General features: G+C 36.6%; 2 protein-coding genes across 8 annotated transcripts in view; one reads left to right on the top strand and one right to left on the bottom strand.

Annotated features, from left to right (window-relative positions):
• The first annotated feature begins 1,282 nt into the window (after positions 1-1,282).
• Positions 1,283-11,849, top strand: LOC134543082 (zinc finger protein ZFMSA12A-like). 2 transcript variants are annotated; one of them, XM_063387853.1, is made up of 4 exons: positions 1,283-2,185; positions 4,709-4,918; positions 5,914-6,245; positions 9,726-11,849. In XM_063387853.1, exons 1-4 carry the CDS (start codon positions 2,036-2,038, stop codon positions 11,464-11,466), a joined length of 2,433 nt encoding a protein of 810 aa, XP_063243923.1. In that variant the 5' UTR covers positions 1,283-2,035; the 3' UTR covers positions 11,467-11,849. The 2 variants fall into 2 exon arrangements, with proteins under 2 accessions (XP_063243923.1, XP_063243925.1); XM_063387855.1 differs by having other exon boundaries at positions 2,062-2,145.
• A 4,672-nt stretch (positions 11,850-16,521) lies between these two features.
• The window catches only part of LOC134543054 (two pore potassium channel protein sup-9), an 87,533-nt gene continuing 79,385 nt past the window's right edge, over positions 16,522-24,669 (bottom strand). For 4 of the 6 annotated variants that reach the window (XM_063387775.1, XM_063387770.1, XM_063387771.1 and 1 more), the window contains 2 exons: positions 20,716-20,903; positions 16,523-17,841 (listed from right to left, as the gene is read on the bottom strand). In XM_063387775.1, the coding sequence (XP_063243845.1) occupies positions 17,542-17,841; positions 20,716-20,903 (488 nt within the window). In that variant the 3' untranslated portion in view covers positions 16,523-17,541. Of the gene's footprint in view, positions 17,842-19,428; positions 19,470-20,715; positions 20,904-24,669 lie in introns of all 6 variants that reach the window. The other 2 variants (XM_063387772.1, XM_063387776.1) reach the window with 2 other exon arrangements.

A 24,669-nucleotide genomic window follows, 5' to 3' on the forward strand; every position in this document is an offset into this window, starting at 1 on the left:
ATATATCATATTTGGTGAAATCTCATTGGCTAAAATTATCAATAAGATTTTAATTGTGAACCCATTTCGCATAGGTCGTGTGCTTGGATTGCTATTCTTTTTCTTTTTTTAATTATAAACTCAGCTTAAAGGCCCAAAATAAGTTGTGAGAAATTAAGTAATAACTATTTTAAAAACATAAGTCAAGTTAAAAGCTGTTCGTTAATTTAATAATTAATATGCCTGTAAAACTTTGACTGTAATTATAAAATTGTTACCTAATTAAGTGTCATTATGATTTATTTAAGGACTTTGGCCGCAAAAAAAAATTAACAGATTTAAATAAACATGGTGCTCTTAAAAGGCTAATGTAGGTACTTTATCTAAAATGCATATTACCATGTGGACAAAACTGTGGTGATTTTTAATATTTGGGTTTCATGTGAATATTAAAAGCTGACTCTACAGCATGATCGCACAAAACGCAGGAGTTTGCTATTGACAAGTAGGCCTACACACAATGTTCGCATTTAACTCGGTGCAGGTGTGTTTGTTCCACCAGCGGGCTGATACTGGTGAGGTGGGTATTGGGTTTTACGGCCATAGAAGATACGACTTCAAATGTTTGCGAACAGCTATAAGGTTATGCTAAATTATAGTGAAATTCTGTGTGATTTAATATTGCTACATGGGACGAATTTTGTTGGCAGTTTGAGGGGCCTTAACTCGTATGTAACATAAGTGCATATGTGCCAAGACAAACTGTACAGTGAATTGCAGACAGAGATATATGTAATTGTAGAATAAATAAATAATGGGCTATGTATTTACAAGCACCTACATCCAAACAATCACTAGACTATTTTTGAAAATTGATCACAGAGCAGGTACAGCTACCATTTTCAATTTCCAAGTTTGAGACTTTGTTGATTGCTGTAACTACTCAGTCTGTTACTACATGGCTGTCTTAAAATTATCTGACACATTCGGATAGAAGTAACTATTAATTAAGCCCTAAGACCGCAATGGGAATTAAGAATGTTAATTACCACAGTGCATTTATTGGGCCAACACACATGTCTCATTTCGCCCTTTCCCTTGTGGGAATTATTGGGATGATATTAATTTAATTATGAACTTCCGAACTGTTTTGACGACAAATTATACGGGATAGTTATAAAATACATTGATATGCTATTCACATATTGGCACTAGTTTACACTTGACTCGTGCGGACTGTGTGAGAGGGTGTATTCTGCCAGCGGGGATTGGTACTGACTGGGTGGGGACTGGTTTTTAGTGCCACGTAGGTACGTCATCAAATTAGTGAATCACGATGCATTTAATTAAAATAAAAGTATAGCCTTCTTTACACCTAGCTTCTTTATGGTTCAATGTTTTCAATGAACTTTATTTTAATTGTAGAAGCCAGAAACGCAAGTTGAAACGCAAAAATTGAAATGTTAAACGGTACTTGCGTTGCGTGCTTGATGTAAATACGTTACATTGTTCACCTTGTTGCGTCTTGCGTTTCTTTCGGCATTTGTAAACCCACCCTATACGAATTTGCTGTGTTCAAGTAAAAAAAAATGTAATAAATATAATATCGGTGTCGGAATTGCGGTGTTTGCCTTGTCAGTCGTTTATATAAATGTTGGGATACCTGGCTCTGTATTTAGATTATAATTTGTAATGTCAAGATTGTAAATTATAAATGTTTTATAGGGAGCTGCGAGTACGTCGTTTTGAAATGTAAGATAAGGAATTAACGGTTATCGACTGACATACTGGTGATGAGCTGGTATAAGCTCCGCCAATTCTGAATTATTTTACTTAGTGTCAATTAATTTCTTTTTTTAAATTACTCGTAAATTGCTGCGCTCAAGCCACATATCACATACACGCACGTACGAATTTTTTGTGTCAAGATCGTCAATGACTTGTTAAATTGAAAAAAGGAGCTACTGTTTTTTGTCAGTGTAACACCACACCATAAGGGTGTAATGACGTTTTTGTTTTAAACTATTTCAGTAATTATATATTAGTATTAAAAAACATGGATTCGGTTAACATAAGGAAACTCTATCAGTGGAAAAATGCTTGTCGATTATGTTTATTAGAGGACGGCATTAAACTACCAATTTTCGAAGAAGAAGGAAAACTAAGGCAGGTGTCACTAAAGATAAAGTCTTGTTTTCCTCTTGTGGTAAGTAAAGATAGAAAATTATTAAATTGGTTGGGTGTACTGGTTGTCATTTCTTGTGTTTCATTTTGCATTGTGCACTATAAATTAGACTACTAGTGGTAAAAAGAAATCAGGGTTGTTGTGGACTTTGATACTTCCTTTTGAAAAATTGAAGAGAAAATTCGAACGATTTTTGATATCGGTTCTTGGCTATCACATGTGTGTTTTGATTCTTTCTAATATACCTATACATTTTTGTTTTAATTTCATAGCTGTACCTTTGTGATTTATTTATAGCACAAGAGTGTAGCGCGCACCCAATTTCCTGCAGGGTTTTATCATACATTTTGAATGATCACCGTAACAAATGAAGCAGCTAGATAGGTGTGCATTTTGGATTGGAGTATCTTAGGAAGGTGTAGTAGTGCAGATATACATTTTAATATAAAAGGGTGATTAAAAAAATATAATTATTTTTCTTTTCCCGGCATGTTTTTGAATCATTCTTTAAGAGAAAGATGTGATACTTTGTCGTTTACTATTTTAACAAGTACAGGGTCTATTCTAGATTGTGATACTATAACAATACTGATGATGTCATAAATATGGTGTCGCTTATGGGACAAGCATGGAAAAAGGGGGTTTTGGACAGGGAACTAAAAGCGCAATATTTTATCACGCATTTAATTTTTTGAATATTATATTTTTCTGGTATTGTAGACTAGAATATTATTCCCCTGCTCTATTCTATTTTGCTATACAGATATTTATTATCAATGATATTTTGTTGGTAGGCGTTGCAACTTATGTTGATATCGGGAAAATTAAAAGCGTGCACTATTTATTACACAGATTAATTTGTACTTGAAAAACACTTTTTCAGTTTTTATTTTATTCGTTCCCCGAAGCCGCGACGTCCGATGCTGGTATAGTAATGTAAGCTATAAACTTATTATTTTTCACAAACTAGTAGGCATTAAGAAACCATTCCTTCAGGGTAAATATAGGGATGTGAGTAGTGTGTGAAAACCATGTTTTCTGATTTTTTTTCTTTTCCATTCTAAAAAAACTGCGTGGTCTGATAATTACATATAAATGTTTTGTGAAAAGAGGTGATTTTTGTGGAATTTAATATTGGTATCGCAAAATACAGTTCTAGTTCATGATACTGAGAAAATATATCAAAAAGTCTTAACTTTCAAAGAATTAAATACTTGTATTGCTAAATAGAATTTACGGGGGGGGGGAGGGGGGTGTTTCATTCTAGTTCATGATCCTGTTTGAAGGGACTGTACCTTGATATCACTCATCTTCAACCAATAGACCAAACAAAATGAAATACTGGTATCAAAAACTAAACTAGACAGGGTAGAATTTTAGTCTCTCATTATGATACCCAAAACCTATAATTTACAAAAATTTAATATGTGAAAAATACTGAGTCTACAGTATTCTGGCCAAAAGCCGTGTTTTCTCCCGCTTATACCGTAAGACCATAGCTTTTCAATTATTCACTGTGTTTTCGTTACCTGAACGAGTTCTAACGTAATGTATTAAATCACATTTTACCTAACCCTTACATCAACTCCTTCATTCATAATATATGCTTAATTCTTCTATGCACACTATTGTACCAATCCTACTTACCTCTTTTTTGAAGTAATTTTGCCACTAATTTTTCCTCTAACCAATCCCAACATAGTTTAATAACAATTTACATGTATTCTTTGCAGACGTTTCCTAAGTTACTGTAACCTTTCTTTTACTAAAACAAAGAACATTAAACACCACATGTCGACTGTAACTTCAAATACTGCCAATAACTCGCAAAGCAAAGAAGAGGTATAATTTTCCCAGTTACGGCAAAAACAGAAAAAAAAAATTTTTAGCGATACATTTAGTACTTGTTAGTGATGTTTTACATTTAACCTCATGCTCCAAATAACTTATAATACAAAGCTAACTACTTCCAAAACAATAAAACAACTACACATCAACATTGTCAACTATATTGTTACTAAATCATGAAATTGTCAACTATATTGTTACTAAATCATGAAATCATACTCAATTCCAATCTCTTTCTCCTACTCTTGTGACGACATTATTTCCCCTACCTTTTTTATTTTACTTGTAAAAAAAACTTTTGCGATTCCCGGTATCGTCATCTGAAAAAGACCCCAAGTACGTTAGGTTAGTAAGTTACAATAAAAATAGTGTAAAATCGTGAGAATGTCTCCATGCTCCCCTTCCCCCTTCTCTCTTTTTTTTCCCAATTTTAACTGTCCTTCACTCATCAGATCTACTCCCTTCCATAGCTTTCACCATTTTCTGTCCCTCAATTCCTAGATAGAGCTGATCCTTGTTCATTCCCTCCCCAAGAAGAGTCCCAACCTGCAGCTCATGATGCTTATTGAAAGATATTTATCTTTAGGAATAGCATTTAGGCTGTGAATGAACTGGTGAATTATTATAGCACTACAGTTGTATTATTTTTTTGCAGTTGTTGGAAGACTGTGCATAATATTGGTGGTGTTGTTCCAGATTTATGAAACGGATCCACTGCCGAAAATGATTTGCCACAAATGCTTGTTTAAACTGGAGACAGTCTTCGAATTTCGCTCTAAATGTATGGATGTAAACAGTATTCTGCTAAAGCATCTTGAATCTCATATCGATAATGTTGATGTTCAGAAGTATTGGACAGCTGTAAAGGAAAGTTTGAGATCTGAAGAGTCATCTAAAGAATGTGTGGTAAGTGATTTTAGGCTTGCAGCTCGTAGTTTGTTTCTCTCTGTAGTTTGTCTACCTTTCATGCATAATCCCAAATATTCTGTTTCATCACCTCTAATTTTTAACTTTTAAAAAATGCTACCTCATATGAATAATTTTAGTAGGTATAATCTCCTCTTTTGTACCTCTGATTAAGGTAACTGAATGAATGAAGATTTTAATACACACTTGTTCAAAAATCTATAAACTGTAAATCTTACAGTAAATCCCAACAAATTAGTTTTGTAAACTATGTGTCTATTTTAGTGTTAGTCATACACATATCTACTTTAAAGTATATGTATAAATTTTTTGAGCTTTGTATGATTTCAAATTTTGTTTTTCTGTTTGTTGAAGTTTGGTTATAATTAATGAGTAGGTACTTAAGCCCACCGCACACGGTACAATATTTTCTACTAGTTTGCATACTAGAATGCTTACTGGTTTCTGTACTGTGTAGGTTACAAGCTGAAACACTAGGTGCGCTACAAGTTTCTGCTGCACACGATTCTAGCTGCCTTACTAGTTTTGTTAAGAGAATATTCTCCACAACAAATTTTTATTATGATAATTCACATTTTTTACTGCATACAAACAAGGCTCTTCTTTGTATGCATTTATTAAAACGAGGAGTTGGTCACTATTCCACTTATTTCCGTCCATGTTTATCACGACATGCGCGCTTAAAAGTGTAAACAACTCCTTGTGCTGTTTTCGTGAGTTCTGATTGGCCACTCCTTAAATATTGGAACACAGCAAGCAACGAAAATAGGACGCATCTATTACCCAAAACCAGTAGCCCAGCTAGTACAGCTACTAGTATCCAGTTTGAATTCCAGTAAAGAAACTAGTAGTAGAGCCAGTACGACTCCTAGCTTACAATATTGTAAGGAATATTGTACCGTGTGAGGCGGGCTTTAGTGTCAGGTTTTAATAAATGCTGTTATGCATATTCAACTATAGTGTTGTGTGTGCAGGGGAAAAAACAAAGCAGCGTTAAAAACCACTGCATATCGAATCCTGACGATGGATTCAAGCCCATCATTGTGCAAACTGCCAAGCATGTGACGAGACCCAGTGGCGACGGGTCACCGACGGCTACGGAACACGGCACGAGGACGGTCCAGAGCGAGCCGACGATCGGGGCGCGTGACGTGAGGGTGACTCGCTCAGGGAACGTGAGCGGGGGCATCGCCGGCGCCACCGTGTTCCAGGAGGTGTTCCTGGACGAGGCTGGGTCCGAGGGCTTCCTCCCCGAGCAGCCGGACGGAGACTGCGTGCAGGACGTGCTGGTCTCGAGTGACAGCAGGTTAGAGACTAGTCGCTCTCCTTCGGGCGGTGCGCGAGTTACGACATCATTTTTCCTAGGTGGCTGCTGTCGCTTGGTTAATTAGTTAATTCGGGAAAATTCTTGCATTGCTGCTTTTCCTTAAGTTAATAATAAAATTCCAAAAATATATATTTTTTAAATATTAAAGGCGTTTCTCTATTTTCCCAGTAAACAGCGTTTCTTGATTCCTCTGGTTTCAGAGATATTACAGTTTGTAGGTCATATTAGATATCCTATGCAGTGAGGCGGCCGTCACCATGTTGTGCTTTCATTGCGATGCCGATCGTGTGGTTTTCCAAATGTAAGAACGTATAGATTTTACATTTGGTTATGTGACACAATAGAATGTAAAAAAAAAAAAAAATTTTTTAAAAAATTATGTGATTCCCTAATGTGCATCCAAACCCAAGTGTTGTAAAAGTGTTAAATGTATTGACGGCGTGGGCCCCATAGAAGTCTTGACACAATTTTAATTTTCGGAGGTTTGTTCCAGAGAAAGGTTGCTGTTGCGTACCATTCAAAACTGTCACAAGGGTGGTTCTGAAATTAAAGGGAATTTGAGGAGGCGAAAAAAAAATAAAAAATATAAATAGATAAAAAAATTGAAATTTTACTCTTAGAATGTTATTTACATCTAGCACTTCAGAAAAAGGTCAAGGAAACATATTTAAAATAAAACAACAGTTTTCTCATTTTCCTGAACATGGAGGTTACATTTCAAGCCACAGAGGTTACAAGTGACACTTTAAATGATAATATAGCAGTATTAAATGAAACAAAATAAGTAACTTAAAACTGTAAGAAAGTAATATTCAAGTTAAAAGATAATTACCTATGAATAACTTTTTATAAGCCTATTAAACACGAGAAATGTCTATTTTTAAAGTACTATTTTATATTTTGCTAAATTTCAGGAAACATAACATCTCTTGTTCAGAATTAGTTGTTAAAATTATAAAATTATAGATTTTATTACATTAAAAACATTATATTTTGGTGGAAACATAAATCTATATTTTGTCCAAATTTCCTTAAAAAACTAATAGTACCAGGTATGGGCCCCGGGGAAGGAAGGAGGGCAAGGGTCATTGCTGGTAAATGGACATTTACATTTTACAATTTTAAATTTAAACGTTATATTTTTCATCTTGGAACGAGCCATGACTCATTTCCCGCTCCCTGGGCACACACCTGACAGTAATTAGTTTAAACATATGTCTACAGTGGCTCTTAAAGTAAGAATATCAAAACAGTTTATCTGCAGTTTTACTGCAACTGATTGAAAAATTAGATTATAAATCTATAAATAATTAGGCCTATAACATAACTTTCTGTAACCTCCATTGTTAACTGTAACCTCCATGGTTAACACAACCCATGGAGGTTACAAATAAGTAGGATTGCCATGCTTAAAACCTAACCTAAAAGATTGAGAATTAACTGCCTTTGTTTTTAGAGAGAAAAATAGCTATTTAATAAGAGTTAATTTAAAAAGTATGTTTAACACTATAAGGAATAATGTTAGTAAACACATGGAGGTTACAAGAACAAAAAGAACTCACTTGGTTTTCAAGAATTGAAAGGCTTTTTCACAAACAAAATAAAACTACACACATCCAACATCATCACCAGACAAATTGGCTGACGTGAGCTTCACTTCTGCTCTGATAAAGAAGACAGTGCTGCTATCTAGTGGGATTTAAATCAAGTTTAAGTTATTCCACAGCAGTTACCTCAGCACTTTGTGGACAACTTTAATGTTTAAAATTAAGCAATTAAATAAACTAAAATTGTTATTTCTTTGTGAATAGTAAATTATTCATACAATAAATAAATGTTTAATCAAGAGTTTTACACAAAAACATTATTAATCAGGTTTATTTCTTTAGTTAACACTAAAAAAATGTGGGTGGGGACATTCCATGGAGGTTACATTTACCATATATTGAATTTTTTTTTAAAATATAGAATTAAATAAATATGTGAAATAAAAACTGCAAACATTACATATCAACTTTTTCCTACTTAATACCAGCTTCCTCATTTAAAATAATAATTGTTAAGCCAATAATATCCCAGGGACAAAAAATTCCCCTTAATTTCAGAACCACCCACAACCAAGATATCCACACCAGCGGCATACCATTCTGACAACTGCCCTAGATGTTTGAGGCTAGCTGCCGAATCATCGAACATCATCTTGTCTGGTTGATTTCCCACCAAATACCCTGGTTTCGGCAACATGTAGTATGTTTTATTACCGACCATTGGCCACGTTGAAGGTAGCCTGCGTGCCACAACAAACAGCCCAACATGACAGCCTTGTGGCTATGACATCATATTAACCATGACATGTGACACCCTCAAATTACCTGAAGTCTAAAAGTGAGAAATCAAAATAAGTTGCTGATATTTAGGTAAGTGCTTGTGTAGTCAGAGAGCAATTCATTTGTTGCTGTCAGATTGGTTTAGATAATCCTAAATATTTATTTATTGTGCATTATTACATGTGACAGTGTAAACAAACTTCTTGAGCTTATTTTACAAACATAAAAGGATTATGTGAAAAGAGGTTGCTTACAAATTTACCCTCACTATTATTTTAGTTACCTTATCACATTTGAGTTCACTTTTGGTATATCTACCATTAAATTTTCATATTTGTTTATTTTGAATAGATTGATAACTAATACAAGGCAATAATAGTACAGTAATCACATAAAGGAAAAAAGTTTTAATTTTATATATTAAAAAAATATTGTTGAGGTTATGTGATAAACATTTAGAGTTCCTAGAAAGAGTAACATTTATGCACTTAGCACTTGGGAGCAAAAAACATATTAATTTTCGTGCAATTAAAAATGTTTGGTCATTATTATAACTGCACTTCTCTTATTTTATATAAGGTTTAGTTTTCACAATGAACTAGATTACCCGAATGCAGTATTGAAATCTGCCCTTTGTCTGTCTTGGTTTTATCACCTTCATGATGAAGCGAGTCGGCACAGTGTCAAGCTGCTGGACTCGCCGTCCAGGTAACAGAGCCATCCTGATTCCGGTTTCCTGTGGTTTCCCAAACTCATGCCTGCCAAACGCTGGGATGTTGCTTCCCCAATGTCTCTAACGACCGTGCTGTGTACAAGTCACTGCACATTTATGCTGCTGCTGTTAGAGATAAGACCTTTGGGTGACGGGTTAGGGGGGGGGGGGCTCCAGGAAGACTTCCTCTGGAAGGGTTGTCGTACCAAGAAAGGATGCTGTTGCAAAACACAATATTAAATATGTCTGAGATTGGACTTGGAATTCATGGTGTAAAATACTGATTCTTAATAATCATTCATGGATGTTTTGAGGAAAGAAAAGAAGTTTGACACAAATTTTAGACCTGCCCCTGTGGCGTGCCTGTTGGGTGATTATTTTATTTTATCATTAAAATGTTTCATGTTTTGTGTTTTGTAGCGCTGCACAGAAAAGGAAGAAAGGCGTGGAGGAAGCGCCTCTCATTTTGACAGTGGAGACGATCAAGAAAGAGCCTGGGTCAGGGGAAGAACATTCACCCTTATCGCCTCCTGCAGCGAGAACAACGGCTGCCCAACCAATTTGCGTACCTGCTGTGACGTCTCCCTCGCCTGAGGACCCGGGCAGCCAAAACATTGATTCAACTCCTGTCAAGCTGAGAAGATTTGTGTGCAAGACGTGCAATTTCAAAAGTGCAAACAAACTAAAGATGAAAGAACACCTGTGCGCATTCCCAACGACACTATCTTGTGCTCTCTGTGCAAGGTACTTCTACAGCAAAGCATCGCTAGCAAAACACAAGCTACGTGGAACGTGCACGAAAGGTTTTAAAAAATGCCCTCGATGCAGCAACCAGTTCAAGACTTTGGAAGAGCTTGCGAGGCACCAGACCGTACATTTCAAAGTGATAGCCTGTACCAAAGAGGAAGACCTCCATCCCTGCGACTGTGGCATGAGGTTTGTTTGCAAGCTCATGCTGGCGTCTCACAGGTTAGCGCAACACAAAGACTCTGATGTTAAGGACTGTGATAAAAATGTTGAGCTCAAGTGTGAAGTGTGTGCAAGAGTTTTCAATAATTACCGTGGTCATAACAACCACATGCGTGTTCACAGTTTAAGTGAAAAACTTCTGAAAGCTAAGAATGATGTGAAATCGTACAGTCGGCTGAAGGGTTCAAATATGGAGAAGAATAGATTAACTGATGTAGTTATCAGGTGTGAAGATTGCTCTCGTGTTTTTTTTAAACGTAGTTCATATGTCAACCACATTAAAATTCATGAAATGCAACGGGAAGGTGAGTCACGTGATGGATGGAAGTCTAGTTCGACAGGCAGTAACAGCAAATTTCGTCGTCGCAAGTGCAAGCAGTGCGGTGCGGTGCTCAGTTCGAGGTCGGCATGGCTGAACCACGTTCGACGGCACGTCACGAAGAGCAAAATCAACGTGGTTCGCACAGAGAACGAATCAGAGATTCCATCGGCCCGCCCGATCATCGGCATTTTCCAGTGCTCCACTTGCGGCAAGTCGTTCAGCTCGAAATCGGCGAAGATGCATCATCAGATCTCCCACGAGATGGGGAATCGCAAGTGCTTCACGTGTGAGATCTGCCACAGGAAGCTGATGACCAAGGAAGGACATGTGCTTCACATGGAGGCTCACCACAAAGTGCATTGTGACACTTGCCACAAGTATTTTGAAAGTGATGAGGCACTCAGAACCCATGTGTGCGGCGTTGGCGGCAACGGCATCTTGCAGTTCCAGTGCCCTTCATGCCCGGCTGTGTTCTCTACGCGAAACGGTGTTAGTGGTCACTTGAACACCCACAAAAAAAGGGGGGTGACTTTAGATCAGTGTCCCGCCCAAGATGAAGTCAGTATTCAACCATTACATGAAGATCTTCCCACCTCTTATAATGAAAATAATGAAGTTCAACCGGTGCAGGTAGGTAAGTTGAATGAGAAGCAGGTACTTTACAAACTGAAAAATGGATACAAGTGTGGCATCTGTGCAAAAATCACTGTTACTTTGCATGGAGGTAAAGCGCACATGAAATCACATTCAGTGCAAAGTAAAAAGAAAAATAGAAATTTCAAGTGTCCTTTTTGCTCTAGTAGCTTTGCCTCTGTAAGTGCTACTAATGTTCACATTGCTACAAACCATCCTGATACCAGTGTGCAGTAATATGGTTTGTTTTTCTCTGTAAAAATATGCATTTAAATGTTTTTTTTTCTGTGGGTGTTTCAAGAGAAAGAGTTCCCACATACTGCTCAGTAAAATATTAAAAATCATTGTAGTGAATTATAGTATCATAATGTGAAGTTATTTCAGTATGACTGTGTTCATACATAAGTGACTGAACATACTGAAAAGCTTTTATCATCATTGTAATGAACCGGAGTAGACACTGGCATAAATATTGTTATCAATAATTGTGAACCTAAGGGAGCTGTGTGCTGTCCATTTATTATACTTATTCTTTGTAAGTAAAAAAAACATTAATTACCATCTTTGTACAAGTTTTTTTCTCATTTTTAAAAAAATATACGTATGTTTAAAAGTGTGAATGCTAGTTTTTTTAATTATTTTTTTCTCTAGGTAATATAATTTTTTTATATTATTTGTTGGTGTAGTCTATGGCTGTAAATGTATATCAGATTTTTTTTATGTGTGGTAGGAAATTCATTTAATAAAACATTTAGAGGGTTAAAGGTTTTGACAACAGATTTATATTGTGGTTGATTTTCTCTATGTTCTGATGTCCAAACTTAAGCAGCGAATTTAGAGTTCGTAATTCTGAAGGAAAGTCACATTGTTGGGGGGGGGGGGGGGGGGGGGGAAGAAAAAAACAATGCTTTTTTTAAAAAAAAAATCCTTAACATGTTTTTGAATAATTTCCTTAGAGATCATTTTGTTCACCATTTTAATGCATGCGTAGGTTACGTATGCTACTTAACAAAAAATACTGTGAGATTCTGACAATGATTGGTTGGAATGGATTTATTGAATTCCTTATTTTATTTCTAATCATTCTTTGGGCCAACATTTCCATATTTCAAGAATTTAACATTCAAAAAAAAAAAAAAAAAAAGAAGTGACGTAAATTTGTGTTGTGCTTTAATTATGTAGCTGAGGCCGTTTTCCATGAGAGATTGCCCTGATTCTGTTGTTGCTACCGTACTGTTTTCTTGATCTACCCTAACTTGTATGTGGCTATCTTGTGGAAACCTCTGCTTAAAATGCTTATTACGGAGGAACTATTTGTTGCAATTCACTTTTACAGAAATATTAAAAAACATGTTGGAATTAATTAAATGTATTTTGGAATTTAAAAATCATATTTATGGAAAAGTATTAGTGTTCAACATTGTATAAATAACAAATCGTTAAAACGGTAAACTACTTGAAGTATCACAGTGTCCACTTAGGAAATATTCAAAATCATTTAAGAAATTTGAATTTAAGCAATTTGGGATATTTCAAAACAAAAATTTATTGAGTAGTGTGGCTTTTATTCAGAATTATTTAAGTGCTTAGAACAACCATACTTTAAAATATGTTTTAAAGTCTAATGTAGATAATCCTTTGCCTATAAACATTTTTTGACTTGGAATGGTTTCTTTTCCTGTTAATTTATTGTAAAAAACTTATCTCCAATCGTTGATTCTATTAAAAAATGTTTTTCTTTTTCAGTTGATATTTATTGTCATGAGGCTATTTCCCTTAGACATTACAGAAGAAAACAAAAAATTGTCATGACAGTACAATTTTTACCCTGAAAATTGAACATCAAATATGGAAAAAGGGATTTCCGATTTGTAATGGCCATCTGAAAGGATTGTATTTCGTCAGTTGTTTGCTACAGATGCTTCATGTTGCCATCGACTTATTTACGTGGCAGGAAATTTTTGGTCAGAAACCATCTCTCTGGACCTGTTCTGCTGTTCAGAATGGAGGGAAACTTATTCTGCTTACACAGATTTGGCAGGAATCTACTATTTGCCAACCATTGTCTAGTTTTTGTTTTTTATTTGAAAAAATAAACATAAATCATACAGAAAATAGAAGTGCATAAACAAATATGCAGACAGTTCGAATCTTTCATGGATGTCACATTAGAGTCAAAACAGATTCAGTATAAATGAAAATTTCAATGGCGGCCGCTTTCACGGCACATGAACTTAATTTTTTTGTGTCGGATAGAGACGTAATTTGTAGAGCTGAAATTAGTTGTGATGTGACCTGAATATTGCAGTGAAATAAGACATTGGCAACATACTCTCAAACTGAGCAAGGTGACACAAAGGTAAAACCTTTGTTGTGGAGTAGTAGGGACCTGGGTTCGAATTCCCGGCACAATCTGAGAGTTTTTCCGTGGTTTCCCAAAATCGCTCATCCAAGTGCCAAGACATCCGTTTATAATGACCTCTGTCTTGAGACATTGATCCAAAATAAAATTAAAAACAATCTTTAAAGATATTTTGCATGAATTAATTTTCAGTACATTTTGATACGATGATACAATAGAGACTTGATTAATGTGGAACACAGGAACCTCGGATAAGCAAAATTTAGGACAACATGGATAATAAAAGAAATTATTTTTTAGCTTTTGACTGGCCCAAATATAGTTTTTCAGGGTGGTCAATTTTTTTTGTCATAGATATCCTGTTATGCTTTTCCCAAGATACTGTAATTTATTATGTAATATAAACATAATTATAAATATAATTACAATATGTATTGATTTTGGAAACTTAGTTTGTGAAAAAATAAATATTTAAAGAGTTGAATGTTTCAACACCATTTCTTGTTCATTATTTTATTTCTGACACTTGAGACCTACATTCAGATTAAGGGGTATATTCAAGGTACTTTTAGGGATTCAAATTCGATATTCAGTTTCTATAAAATTGGGATTTGGCCCATCACTAATGAAAAGTGTATTGTTTAAATATGAAATAACTTAAAATACTGCATTTAAACAAAAACGGCATTAAAAAAAAAAAACAAATTACACACAACTATAACTAAATATAAAAATTGGATATTAAAAAATGGGATACATACTTTTTTTTTTAAATCTGACATGAACTCATTAGTAACATACCCAGCAAAAAAATTAAAATAAAAAAAATTACAAATAGTCAAGTAGACCATACTGTCAGCAAAATCTTGAGAAAATAAATCTGCATAGTGCCTAATTGATGGTTTAAAACATTTAAACCTGTAAAAAAATACTTTATTTGTAGTTTTCTTTACAAAAAACCTGTAAATATCCATCCCACTAATGTATGTTGCAGAAAGATTTTTTGTGCACAAATGGTTATATTTGAATACTGCTGTATAAATCGAACCAAACATTCAAATTTGGTGTATAAAAATCGCTGATGTCAGTGACATTTTCATTGTCTTTTTCTCTCTTTGTCTACCAAGTTTTGATGTTTGTCCAATTCAAAATTATTTGAAACATTTTATCATTCTCTACCAAATTCCAGAATATTTAAATGTATGCCAACATGTGCAAAAGCTGGCATTATAAGTATAAAGTTATGTTTCCGTGTTCATGTTCTAGATGTGAATGGGTTTTCTGGTTTTCTGGTTTTCTGTACCTGTTTTTACCATGGTAATTTATAACTGAGGGCTCTGTTTCACCATGTGATGTGGAATGTGAACATCTTAATCACAGTCATTAGCATCATTACTGTATTCTTCATTAACTTCATGACTCCATTGACTAATGACTGAATAAAACTCATTATATTAAAATTTAGATTAATTACTCTTGATTACATCAAAATAGAGATCATCAGTGCAAATTTTTCCCTGCACTCCATAGTTGCAATCCATGACGTTTCCTCTGACATGCGGTCTCGGATACTGCTTCAAAACATGTAACACTGCCTCCCAGGCAGCTGCGACGTAACTTACCCGTGTAGGTCGTGAGTGAAGATGTTAGGGAAGGAAGATGGAGGATGGGAAGGCTATACAAGATGTGAGTTGAGAAACTGAACATATGCCATAACCAGATTTCATATGCCTCCAGTAGCGGATCCAGAGGGGGGGCTAAGGGGCTCAAGCCCCCCCCAAAAGCATCTGGATCCACTATTGTTTTAGTGTTTGCCTTGATAAAGCCTAGCCTCAGCTGGGTCAAGCCCCTCCCAAACCAAAATCCTGGATCCCCCACTGTATGCCTCCTAAATATTATTAAAAAGTCCTTAATTTGCCTTTAATTGAATAAGGGCCCTTAAAAGTTCTTAAATTTCACTAAGAATCCTTAAAATAATCTTAATAAAGACTGATAGCATGCAAGTCATGATTAAATGCGGGCATTCACTGTTCTTTTGTTTCCAACTTGGCAGAATACGCTTTGTGCATGGACAGTACAATTGGCGAATTTTGGGCCACATGATCAGATTCTATGAATTAAAATATTTTGAGTTTTTTTTTTTGTTTCATATCCCACCTTTAAATTGAAAATGTGTGTATTACTGTCTTATTTTGAACTTTTAAAGCAAATGTAAACGTGACCAAATTAAATGTCAGGGCTTCAGATTTCGTATTGATACTATGCTTGGGTTAGATATGTGTTCTAGAGTTAATTATGGACAACAGGGGTGTATCTGTAAGAATTGAACCAACCAAATATTTTTTTCTTGCATTAAATATTTAACATTGTTATTTTCTTGAGGAATTTTGTGATATTACCTGTCAATATTGGTGAAGGCTTTAGGTAAAGTCCTTAATTTTTGATTACATGAGAGGTAATGGACCCATGGTAACGTGTTGTACCTCAGAGACTGTATGTCGGTGTTAAGGGTTAACATGGACTGCAGATACCTTGAACAAGCAAAGCCTTGGAAAACACTAAATAAGAAGAAAATCTTGGTTTTCAGCTGGTCCAGTGTTGTCATTTTCAAAGGTGATGTTTTTCCAGCTTTTACATAAGGGTAGATATTATTTCACATCTACTCCATGATTTGCCCAATCAGATAATGACATCTTTGAGGTTTAATTTTTTTTTTCACCTCAGAACTTGTAGATCCTCTTGCAAATGGTTCCACAGTATTTGCTGGTAATGGCGCTTTAGGTCGCTAGAATAAAACGGAACCTTGGTTAATTGAGACACTGCTGTACATAATGTTTTTTTTCTTTAAACTATATATCAGCTGAGTTACATAAAACATGTAATGTCTGTAGAAATGTTTTGGGAAAGTTTATACATTTTTAAACAATATTCAATGAAACAATATTTTTTTTTTTTTATAGAAAATCTTTATTAATCCAGAACATAGCTGAAACACACTTCCTTTGGTATCGAGCCATATCAGTCCACCCAAGGTTTTTCAAACCTTGTTTGCTTTGATCCATCAGGCTTCATAAAATGCTGTTTGAATTTGTAGAAAGATATATGTTTTATTTTTAAAAAAAGTATTTAAATACATGCGTAGGATGTATGGGAAATATTTGTCAATGCAGTTATCGATGTATACATTTATATAAGTAAACTGTGGCCCATAATCGATTGGGCAGTTATTTTTTTTATTTTTCTTGGTATTTAATATTAGGAGTATGTTGTTATTCTGCACCTATATTATTAATTAGATTTATGATTACTGTTAGTTTTGTTTAAAAAAAAAAATTATAAAGCAATCTGCTTACAAGAGTCCCTTAAATTTTTTTTTTAATAATTAAAATTTTTATGAATGCAAATTTATTTTAAAATACTAACAGCATTTTACTTAGATTAACAATATAAACATATTTAAGCAATATTTTTTTTCTACACATATTTTCAAGAACTGTGCAAAAATGTCACTTTTTTTTTAATGTTTGACAAACAATTTGTTAAAGTAATAACAGAGAATTATTATATATTTTTTTTCCACAGCACTTAGCTTGTCATTAACACATACAACAGAAATGTTTTATTACATTTAGATCATAATTTCAATCTGAAGGTTAAAATGTGTATTCAGTGAAGATTTCACTTGGATTTGTTTAGCCGAACGGTAAGAGGGACTCGAAAGATATCAACATTTCATGTTGTTTTTTTTTTTTCTAAAAATTTTTTTAACGAGAATGAGTTGACTATTTATGTACACTATTGCCAAGGAAAAAAAAAAAAGGATATTCCCCCCCCCCCTCCTCCCTCTAATAATTTATTGAATAACAACATTAGTCCTTTGACCGTTTGTGTGGGTGTGAGTGAACGTCCCTCGACACGCGGCACTCGGAGTCCGGCGGGCCCAGCAGGGGTCAGATGGAGGCGCGGTGCGAGTGCAGCGGGGGCAGGTCGCTGCTGCTCAGCCCCCCGGTGAGCGACCGCAGGGGCAGCAGGGGGGCCACCTGCCCCGACGAACTGCGTGCAGCGTAGCGCCGCCGGGCGCAGTCGGAGCCGCCGCTCCCGCCGCCGCCCGGGTAGCAGCTGCAGCTGCAGCTGCACACCGAGGCCACGTCCTCCAGGGAGGTGGAGTCCCCGGCCCCCAGCTGGCCGCTCATGATGGAGCCGTTGGCGGTGATCACGTCCCCTTCCAGCCGCACCGCCCCCTGGGCCGCCTGCGACACACCACGCCTGACAAACACTGCGGGTCCGGTGTCCGCTTTCCGGAAAGTCGGGGAAAAGTCAGGGGCGTAGCTGGGGGGGGGGGTTAGGGGGTTATTCAACCCCCCCCCTTTAGCACCAAATCTTTAATTAATTTCTTATTCATCACTCAAACAAATTTCATATTAAAGTTAAAATTTTTTACCATTACAATATTTAAATTTAATAACCAAAAACTGCTAAAATAGCACTATTTTACAACCTTAAAATCCAAATTTTCCCGGGGGAGGGCCCCCCGGACCCCCCACTTTAATACGGGGGGGGGAGGGGGCATGCATCTTAACACCCCCCCCCCCCCCCCCCCCCCATACACAAATTGTGGCTACACCACTGGGAAAAGTAATGGAAATTTGAGGGGCATATATCATGCTCCAGTTTGCCATCACCCAGATTATGAAAATCCTTTTTTTTTCTTCTCCAAAATGTTTTTTCTTTTAAATGAATAGTTGCAAGGTTCTGTATCATTTAAAAAGAAATAAAATAAGTGGAGAGAGAACATGGCCAACTACAGCGATGTGGAAGCTGGATTTTCTTTATTTCAGGAAAAATGCAAAATAGGTAAATTGTTTTAAAAAAATGAGTTGGGGAAAATTTTGAAAATTTTTTGAAGGAAAAGGTCAGGGAAATTTTTATAACAGATTTGTGTGAACATCCTGTTTTTAGTAATCCCGTAAAGTACGGTATCCTATTTTAAAAATTAAAAACCTCAAGAAAATTATTTTACTGGTGTTAACTTTTAGTGTTAAAAATTGTTATATGATGTGTTTTGTTTACTTTCCGAAGTTTTGAAAACGAATACAATTCAAAAGGTTTTAAACACTTTAATAGTGTGATGTGATGATTTTTTGATTTTGAATTATAAAAGAGTAATTAGGTTTTCTTTATCCGTGAAAGCTGCTTGTTTAATAGAGAAATTTCTGATTAATTAGATGGAAATTTATATTACATGAGGGGTCTCAACAAAATGACAAACTGACTTGGATACTTGAAAATAATAAGACAATTTACGTTTGTTATAGGGGATGTACCTGCCAGCTTTGGTTCCAGAATAGCTGGATTTGTAAAACTTTGATTCAGTTGCAATTTATGGAATTGGCTGGCTCAAGAATCACCATTAGTATGAAACAAAAAAAAAACACTGCCTTTTTAAAAAAAAAAAAAATTCTTCAGCACCTCCGTGTTTAAACTTATGTTAGTAGCTATTCCACACATGCAGTACTTTGCTGTGGTAATGAAAATTCCTAATAAAACTGTGTTAAGTTTAGTAGTTCAGTATTACACAAATGCATGTCTGGTGTTGCCCTCTTCCCAGTCTTGCTAGCGTGGCAGCTGTGGTTGTTACGTGTGCACGCGTGCGCACACAACACAGGGTGGTGGCTCCTTCTGGCGACGTGCGTGTCACGTGTTGAGTGCGTGCGAGTACGAAGCATTAGTAAAGTTACTGGTTAGGTGTTAGTTTGCTGGCTGGTGGTGTTATTCTATGTGCTGTTGCAACAACGTGCTACAGTGATCACTCGGTGGGTCAGTCACTCCATAGTTACCTGGATTTTCCAAGCTTCCCCTCGTATGCCTTGAAATAATACTAAAACAAAAAGAATTGTCTTGGTAGTTAGTTTACAGCTTTGCTACTAAGATTATATCATTAAAATATTATTTTTTTGTCATTATGATCATAGAATTATGTGAACTAGAGTAATGCTACTATTATAGAAAACTAGACCTTAAGTCTTTTATTAAATAAATACACAACATCTTTGTGCATTTAATTTGTTGAGTAATGCTGGAGAACGTATGTCAGAGTACTCGCCCCTCATATATATTCTTTCTTATCCATTTTTGCACCAGTTTAAGGCCGGGTCTTTAAACTATGCTTTAAACTATGCAAAGAACAAAACTACACAACAATGCAAAACGCAAACTTCGCAAGGAAATCATGGTCGTTTATGAAGCACAATAGTTGCAAGATGTCACCAACACTAAAACCTGAAATTATAAAGCAGTAGAAAATAATTTCTTCCCCAGACTTCTTATGATAACTTATATTTATCATAAATAAATAAATTGTCAGTAAAATAGATTTAAAAGTGTTATTGTCATACACTGTGTGACAGTGTAACATGTGAAAACATGATGTATGTGATGATACAAACATTGTGGGCTTCTATGCACATAACATCTGCATCTTCAAAAGTTTTAGAAAGTATTCACTTCAGATACCTATGGCCGTTGGAAACACAAGCCAAAACGCAAGAAAGTTGGTATGTGAATGATACTTGCGTTAACATTACTGCGCCTTGCGTAGTTTATAAACCGTACCTCTATAATTTGTTTGCAGAAGTTCTTGCTTCTTACGTAGTTTATAAACCAGGCCTTAAACCTCCAGCTTTCTTTTTAACAGTCGAAGTTAACTATTAAGCTTTTCTTCCTGCTTTCGCGTGATCAACAGGTCCGCTTAAGTATAATTTAATATTTATTCATGTTAGAACTCAATTTCGGCGTGGAACATATTAAATGCTGTAAACCTCACTGAAAATTGTGTTCATTTAACCCCTTCTGCTGGTTTCCATCCTACTGCAGACATTACCTTTCTACTCTTAAGTTAAAAAAAAAAAAACAAGTAATGGTTTAAGAGAGCAGCATGATGTATGATGCTGAGCGAATTTTTTCAATTTGTTTTAGACTGTGTGCATTTCATTACTTTTCAAACTAAAAAAAAATTCATTGAACGAGATCCGAACATTTGCCAAGTTTACGTTCTTGTACCAAACAGCGAAGATTAACATATCTAGCCTATATTAACATATATAGCCTATAAAAAGGGTGTTCACCTGGAGCGCTTCGGCCACGTCGCGGCGCTCGTCTTCCGTGTTCATCGTGACGAACCTGAGAACCAGCAGGTTGAGGGAGGCCGCAACGATGGCCAGTCCGAACAGGATGAAGATGAGCGCAAACGCGACGTACTCCGGCTTGTCGTCCAGGGCGTTGTCTTTCTGCAGCGCCACCATGTCCCCGAAACCTGCTCAGGGGAAAAACACAAGTGACAGATTGCAATAATTTGGCCAAAATTGGCGCTCTTGGAGGGTATGATAGCTGACGTTCAATAATCCAGCCAAATCACTAATCTGGCACCGCCGTGCTCTCAATAATTGTTCTGGATTAAAGAGCTTTTACTGAAGTGTCTTCAAATTAAACCATAGTGACTATAGTATAAAATTTTTATAATCCACCACTAAGAAACCCAAATATTTGATGTACGAAAGGAATAGCTATATTCAAGTCATCTACCAGCCTTCTCTGATTGTGCACGCATGTGTGAATATTTACAGGACATAGACAATTTTCTCCTTTCTCTTTTCATCATATTGACTTGTTTGTAGTGCTTGGCATTGTGGGAAAACAAACAAGGAGTCTAGCAAGATGGTGGTTTGTGTTAGTGGTTTGTAATTAGTTGTGGTAAAAATAAAATACATTATCCGGCAATAGATGTTGTTGAGTTTATACATCAAAACATAATTTTGGTCCTCCGGGCCGGATAAAAGATATGAGCAACCAGTTTTAAAAACATTTGTGTGTGTGTGTGCTATTGGTGTCATGGCGGCTTCAACAACCGAGTTACAGCTTATCATTTTTGACTATGTTATGGACAAAGTAAACGAAGTTAGTGCAATTTTAAAGGAAACAGCCAACAATCCAGATCTTTTTGAAGAATTTGCAATTGCGTTTGAAGAAGTCTCAGAAAAGAAAGAAGAATTGCTGGCTAACTACTTTGCTTTGTGTGCAGTACCGCCGAAACCAGAAGTACGAACAGTTGATGAATTGGGGACAGCCTTTGTGACGTTCGAAAGGTTGTTTAGGCAGCTTCGTATTGAACATAATCGGTGTACAGTTAGAGCGGCAGACCTAACCTCTCGTGCAACATTCTCACGTGCAGTCCTGCCTCCACTTCCTTTGCCGGTGTTTTCAGGAAGCAGGGCAGAATGGGCATCCTTTTCTGAGCTTTTTAAATCCATTGTGCATCAAGATGTGTCACTCAGCAACGTGCAGAAACTGCATTATCTTATTGGATGCCTGAAAGATGAGCCAAGAGAGCTGGTAAGTAATTTACCCCTCACCAACGAAAATTACGAAGTAATTTGGTCATTGCTGGAAAAGAAATACCAGAATCTACGCATTGCTGCTACCATTCATGTTCAGAAAATACTTCATCTTCCATCTGTGCATTCTAACCCACCAGACTCATTATCCCGCTTTGTTAGTGTGGTGCAAGAGAATTTGAATGCATTAAGGGCTGATAATTTTCCAGTGTCTGAGTGGAGCTTTCTCCTACTGAATATTCTTCTTGAGAAACTAGACTCAAATTTACGTGAATCATTTGAAATAGCTGTGGAGCAAGATTTGCCCACTTGTGACCATCTCCTTGCATTCTTAGAGCGTCGTGCTGTGGCGAATGAAAATGTTAAACTACTTAGTGTTCAAGGGAATCATGAGGTAAAAACCTCTACAGTTGGTCGTAGCTACAACAGGACTGCAACATTTAGTGTGAAACCACCCTTTAGACCAACCAGTGGCCGAAGCACTGCCCTCGTAGCAGTTGGAAATGTTATGTGCTGTGCATTTTGTAACGAAAATCATTCACTTAGTAAGTGTGAACATTTTTTGTCTAAGAACATTGATGAGAGGATGCAGTTTGTGAAGGAGCAAAATATGTGTTTTAATTGTTTGAAAAAACATCATTATGCTCAGAGATGTTTATCAAAATTTTCATGCCATCATTGTCAAAAGAGACACCATTCAGTTTTGCACTTTAACCACAACAATCACCCAACTCAGCCAGAGAGTACTCAAAATGATACAAATGATACTCCAGCTTATGAACCATTTGTAAATAAATTACAATCGCTACATCTGTCAGGTGATAATCAGGATCAATCAACTACCATTTTATTAACCACTGCTCTTGTGCATGTGAGAGATGGAAGTGGACAGTTTCAAGTGGTAAGAGCCTTGCTAGATGGTGCTTCACAAACTACATTTTTGACTGAAGATTGTGTACAGCGGTTGGGATTGAAACGTCATCGTCAGAATGTCGAAATTGCTGGTGTTGGTCAGACTCCTGTGCCAGGGGCCAGAGGCATTGTCCATTGTTCAATAAAACCAGTGGATTCTCAACATATTCAGTTTAATGTAAAGGGCACAGTTCTATCTGAAATAACACATCCCATGCCTTGTTCAAGAATCTCACAAGGCTCAGTTACTCACCTCAAGGGTTTAAAATTAGCAGATCCATCATTCGACAAACCTGGGCCTGTTGACATGCTCCTTTCAGCTGATATCGTCAGTGAAGTGCTGACTGGAGCTAAATTACCAGGGGAGCCTAATGCTTTCCACTCTCTGTTTGGTTGGGTTGTGAGTGGTAAGGCCAAGTGTGAAACACATGTGAACCCACCTGTGTCATGCTTGATAAGAACAACTAACCTAGATGTACAATTACAGAAGTTTTGGGAAATTGAAGAAGTGCCATCAGTCGACCTTATATCAGATGATGACAAGAAATGTGAAGACCACTTCCTTGCAACACATGAACGCAATGCTGAAGGGCGATACATACTTCGTTTACCATTCAATCAGGAGGTGAAGGACATGGGTCATTCTTTGCACTCTGCTTTATCAAGATTTGAGCGCCTAGAGTGTAGGTTGAAGAAGTCACCTGATCTCGCGAGGGAATATAGCCAGTTTCTCAAAGAATATGAATGTTTAGGCCACATGACCCGCGTGACAAGCATTCAGCATATTCAGGGTCAAGATGATGAAATAGCCTATGTCATTCCTCATCATGCTGTACTCAAGGAATCAAGTTCTACCACAAAACTTCGTGTGGTGTTTGATGGGTCAGCAGCAACTTCTAAAGGCATCTCATTGAATGATTTGCTCCTTACTGGTCCAAAACTTCATAAAAACATTGGTGATATTCTTTTGAACTTTCGAACTAGGCCTGTTGTTTTCACTGCAGACATCTGTAAGATGTATCGACAGATTCAAATCCATCCTGATGACTGGAAATACCAGTGCATTCTATGGCGACCGTCTCCCGAAGAAAGTGTCCATGTTTATCAACTGAAGACTGTCACATATGGTTTAGCATCTTCTCCTTACCAAGCTTTGAGAACCTTGCAGCAATTGGCCTTGGACGAAGCCCAGAAATATCCTCAGGCATCAAAAACATTGTTAAGAGATGTGTTTGTAGATGACATTGTAACAGGAGCAAATTCTGTAGAAGAGGCAGTGCAACTTAAGTGTGAACTCGTGGACTTGTTAGCTCAAGGAGGATTTGAGTTACGTAAATGGTCATCCAACAATTCCAGTGTGTTGGAGGATATGCCTGTAGCACATTGCGAGACTCTCAGAAGCTTTGATCAAGACACAAGTCCAGCAGTTAAGGTTCTGGGCATTCATTGGTGTCCCATCACTGACGAGTTTATGTACCACATCAATGTACCCCATCTATCTGTCACAAAACGAGGAATTCTCTCCACCATTGCTAGGTTGTTTGATCCATGTGGATGGGTGTCCCCAGTTATAGTTTGGGTTAAAATATTGCTCCAGACTCTGGACACTGGGATTAGAATGGGATCAGCCAGTCACTGCAGAGGTTGCTCAACAGTGGTTACACTTCAGAACATCATTGTCTTCCCTGACTAATGTAAGGATTCCACGATATATCCATTTTCTGGATGCCTGCTGCATTCAGTTTCACGGATTTTGTGATGCCTCTGAAAAGGCAT

Source organism: Bacillus rossius, assembly GCF_032445375.1.
Source record: "Bacillus rossius redtenbacheri isolate Brsri chromosome 9 unlocalized genomic scaffold, Brsri_v3 Brsri_v3_scf9_2, whole genome shotgun sequence".
In the NCBI taxonomy this organism is placed as follows: Eukaryota; Metazoa; Arthropoda; class Insecta; order Phasmatodea; family Bacillidae; genus Bacillus; species Bacillus rossius.

Coding starts and splice junctions, on each gene's coding strand:
- LOC134543082 (XM_063387853.1), top strand. CDS start 2,036: ATGGATTCGGTTAACATAAGGAAACTCTATCAGTGGAAAAATGCTTGT. Junction 4,919..5,913: donor AGTCATCTAAAGAATGTGTG/GTAAGTGATTTT, acceptor TTGTGTGTGCAG/GGGAAAAAACAAAGCAGCGT. Junction 6,246..9,725: donor CTGGTCTCGAGTGACAGCAG/GTTAGAGACTAG, acceptor TGTGTTTTGTAG/CGCTGCACAGAAAAGGAAGA.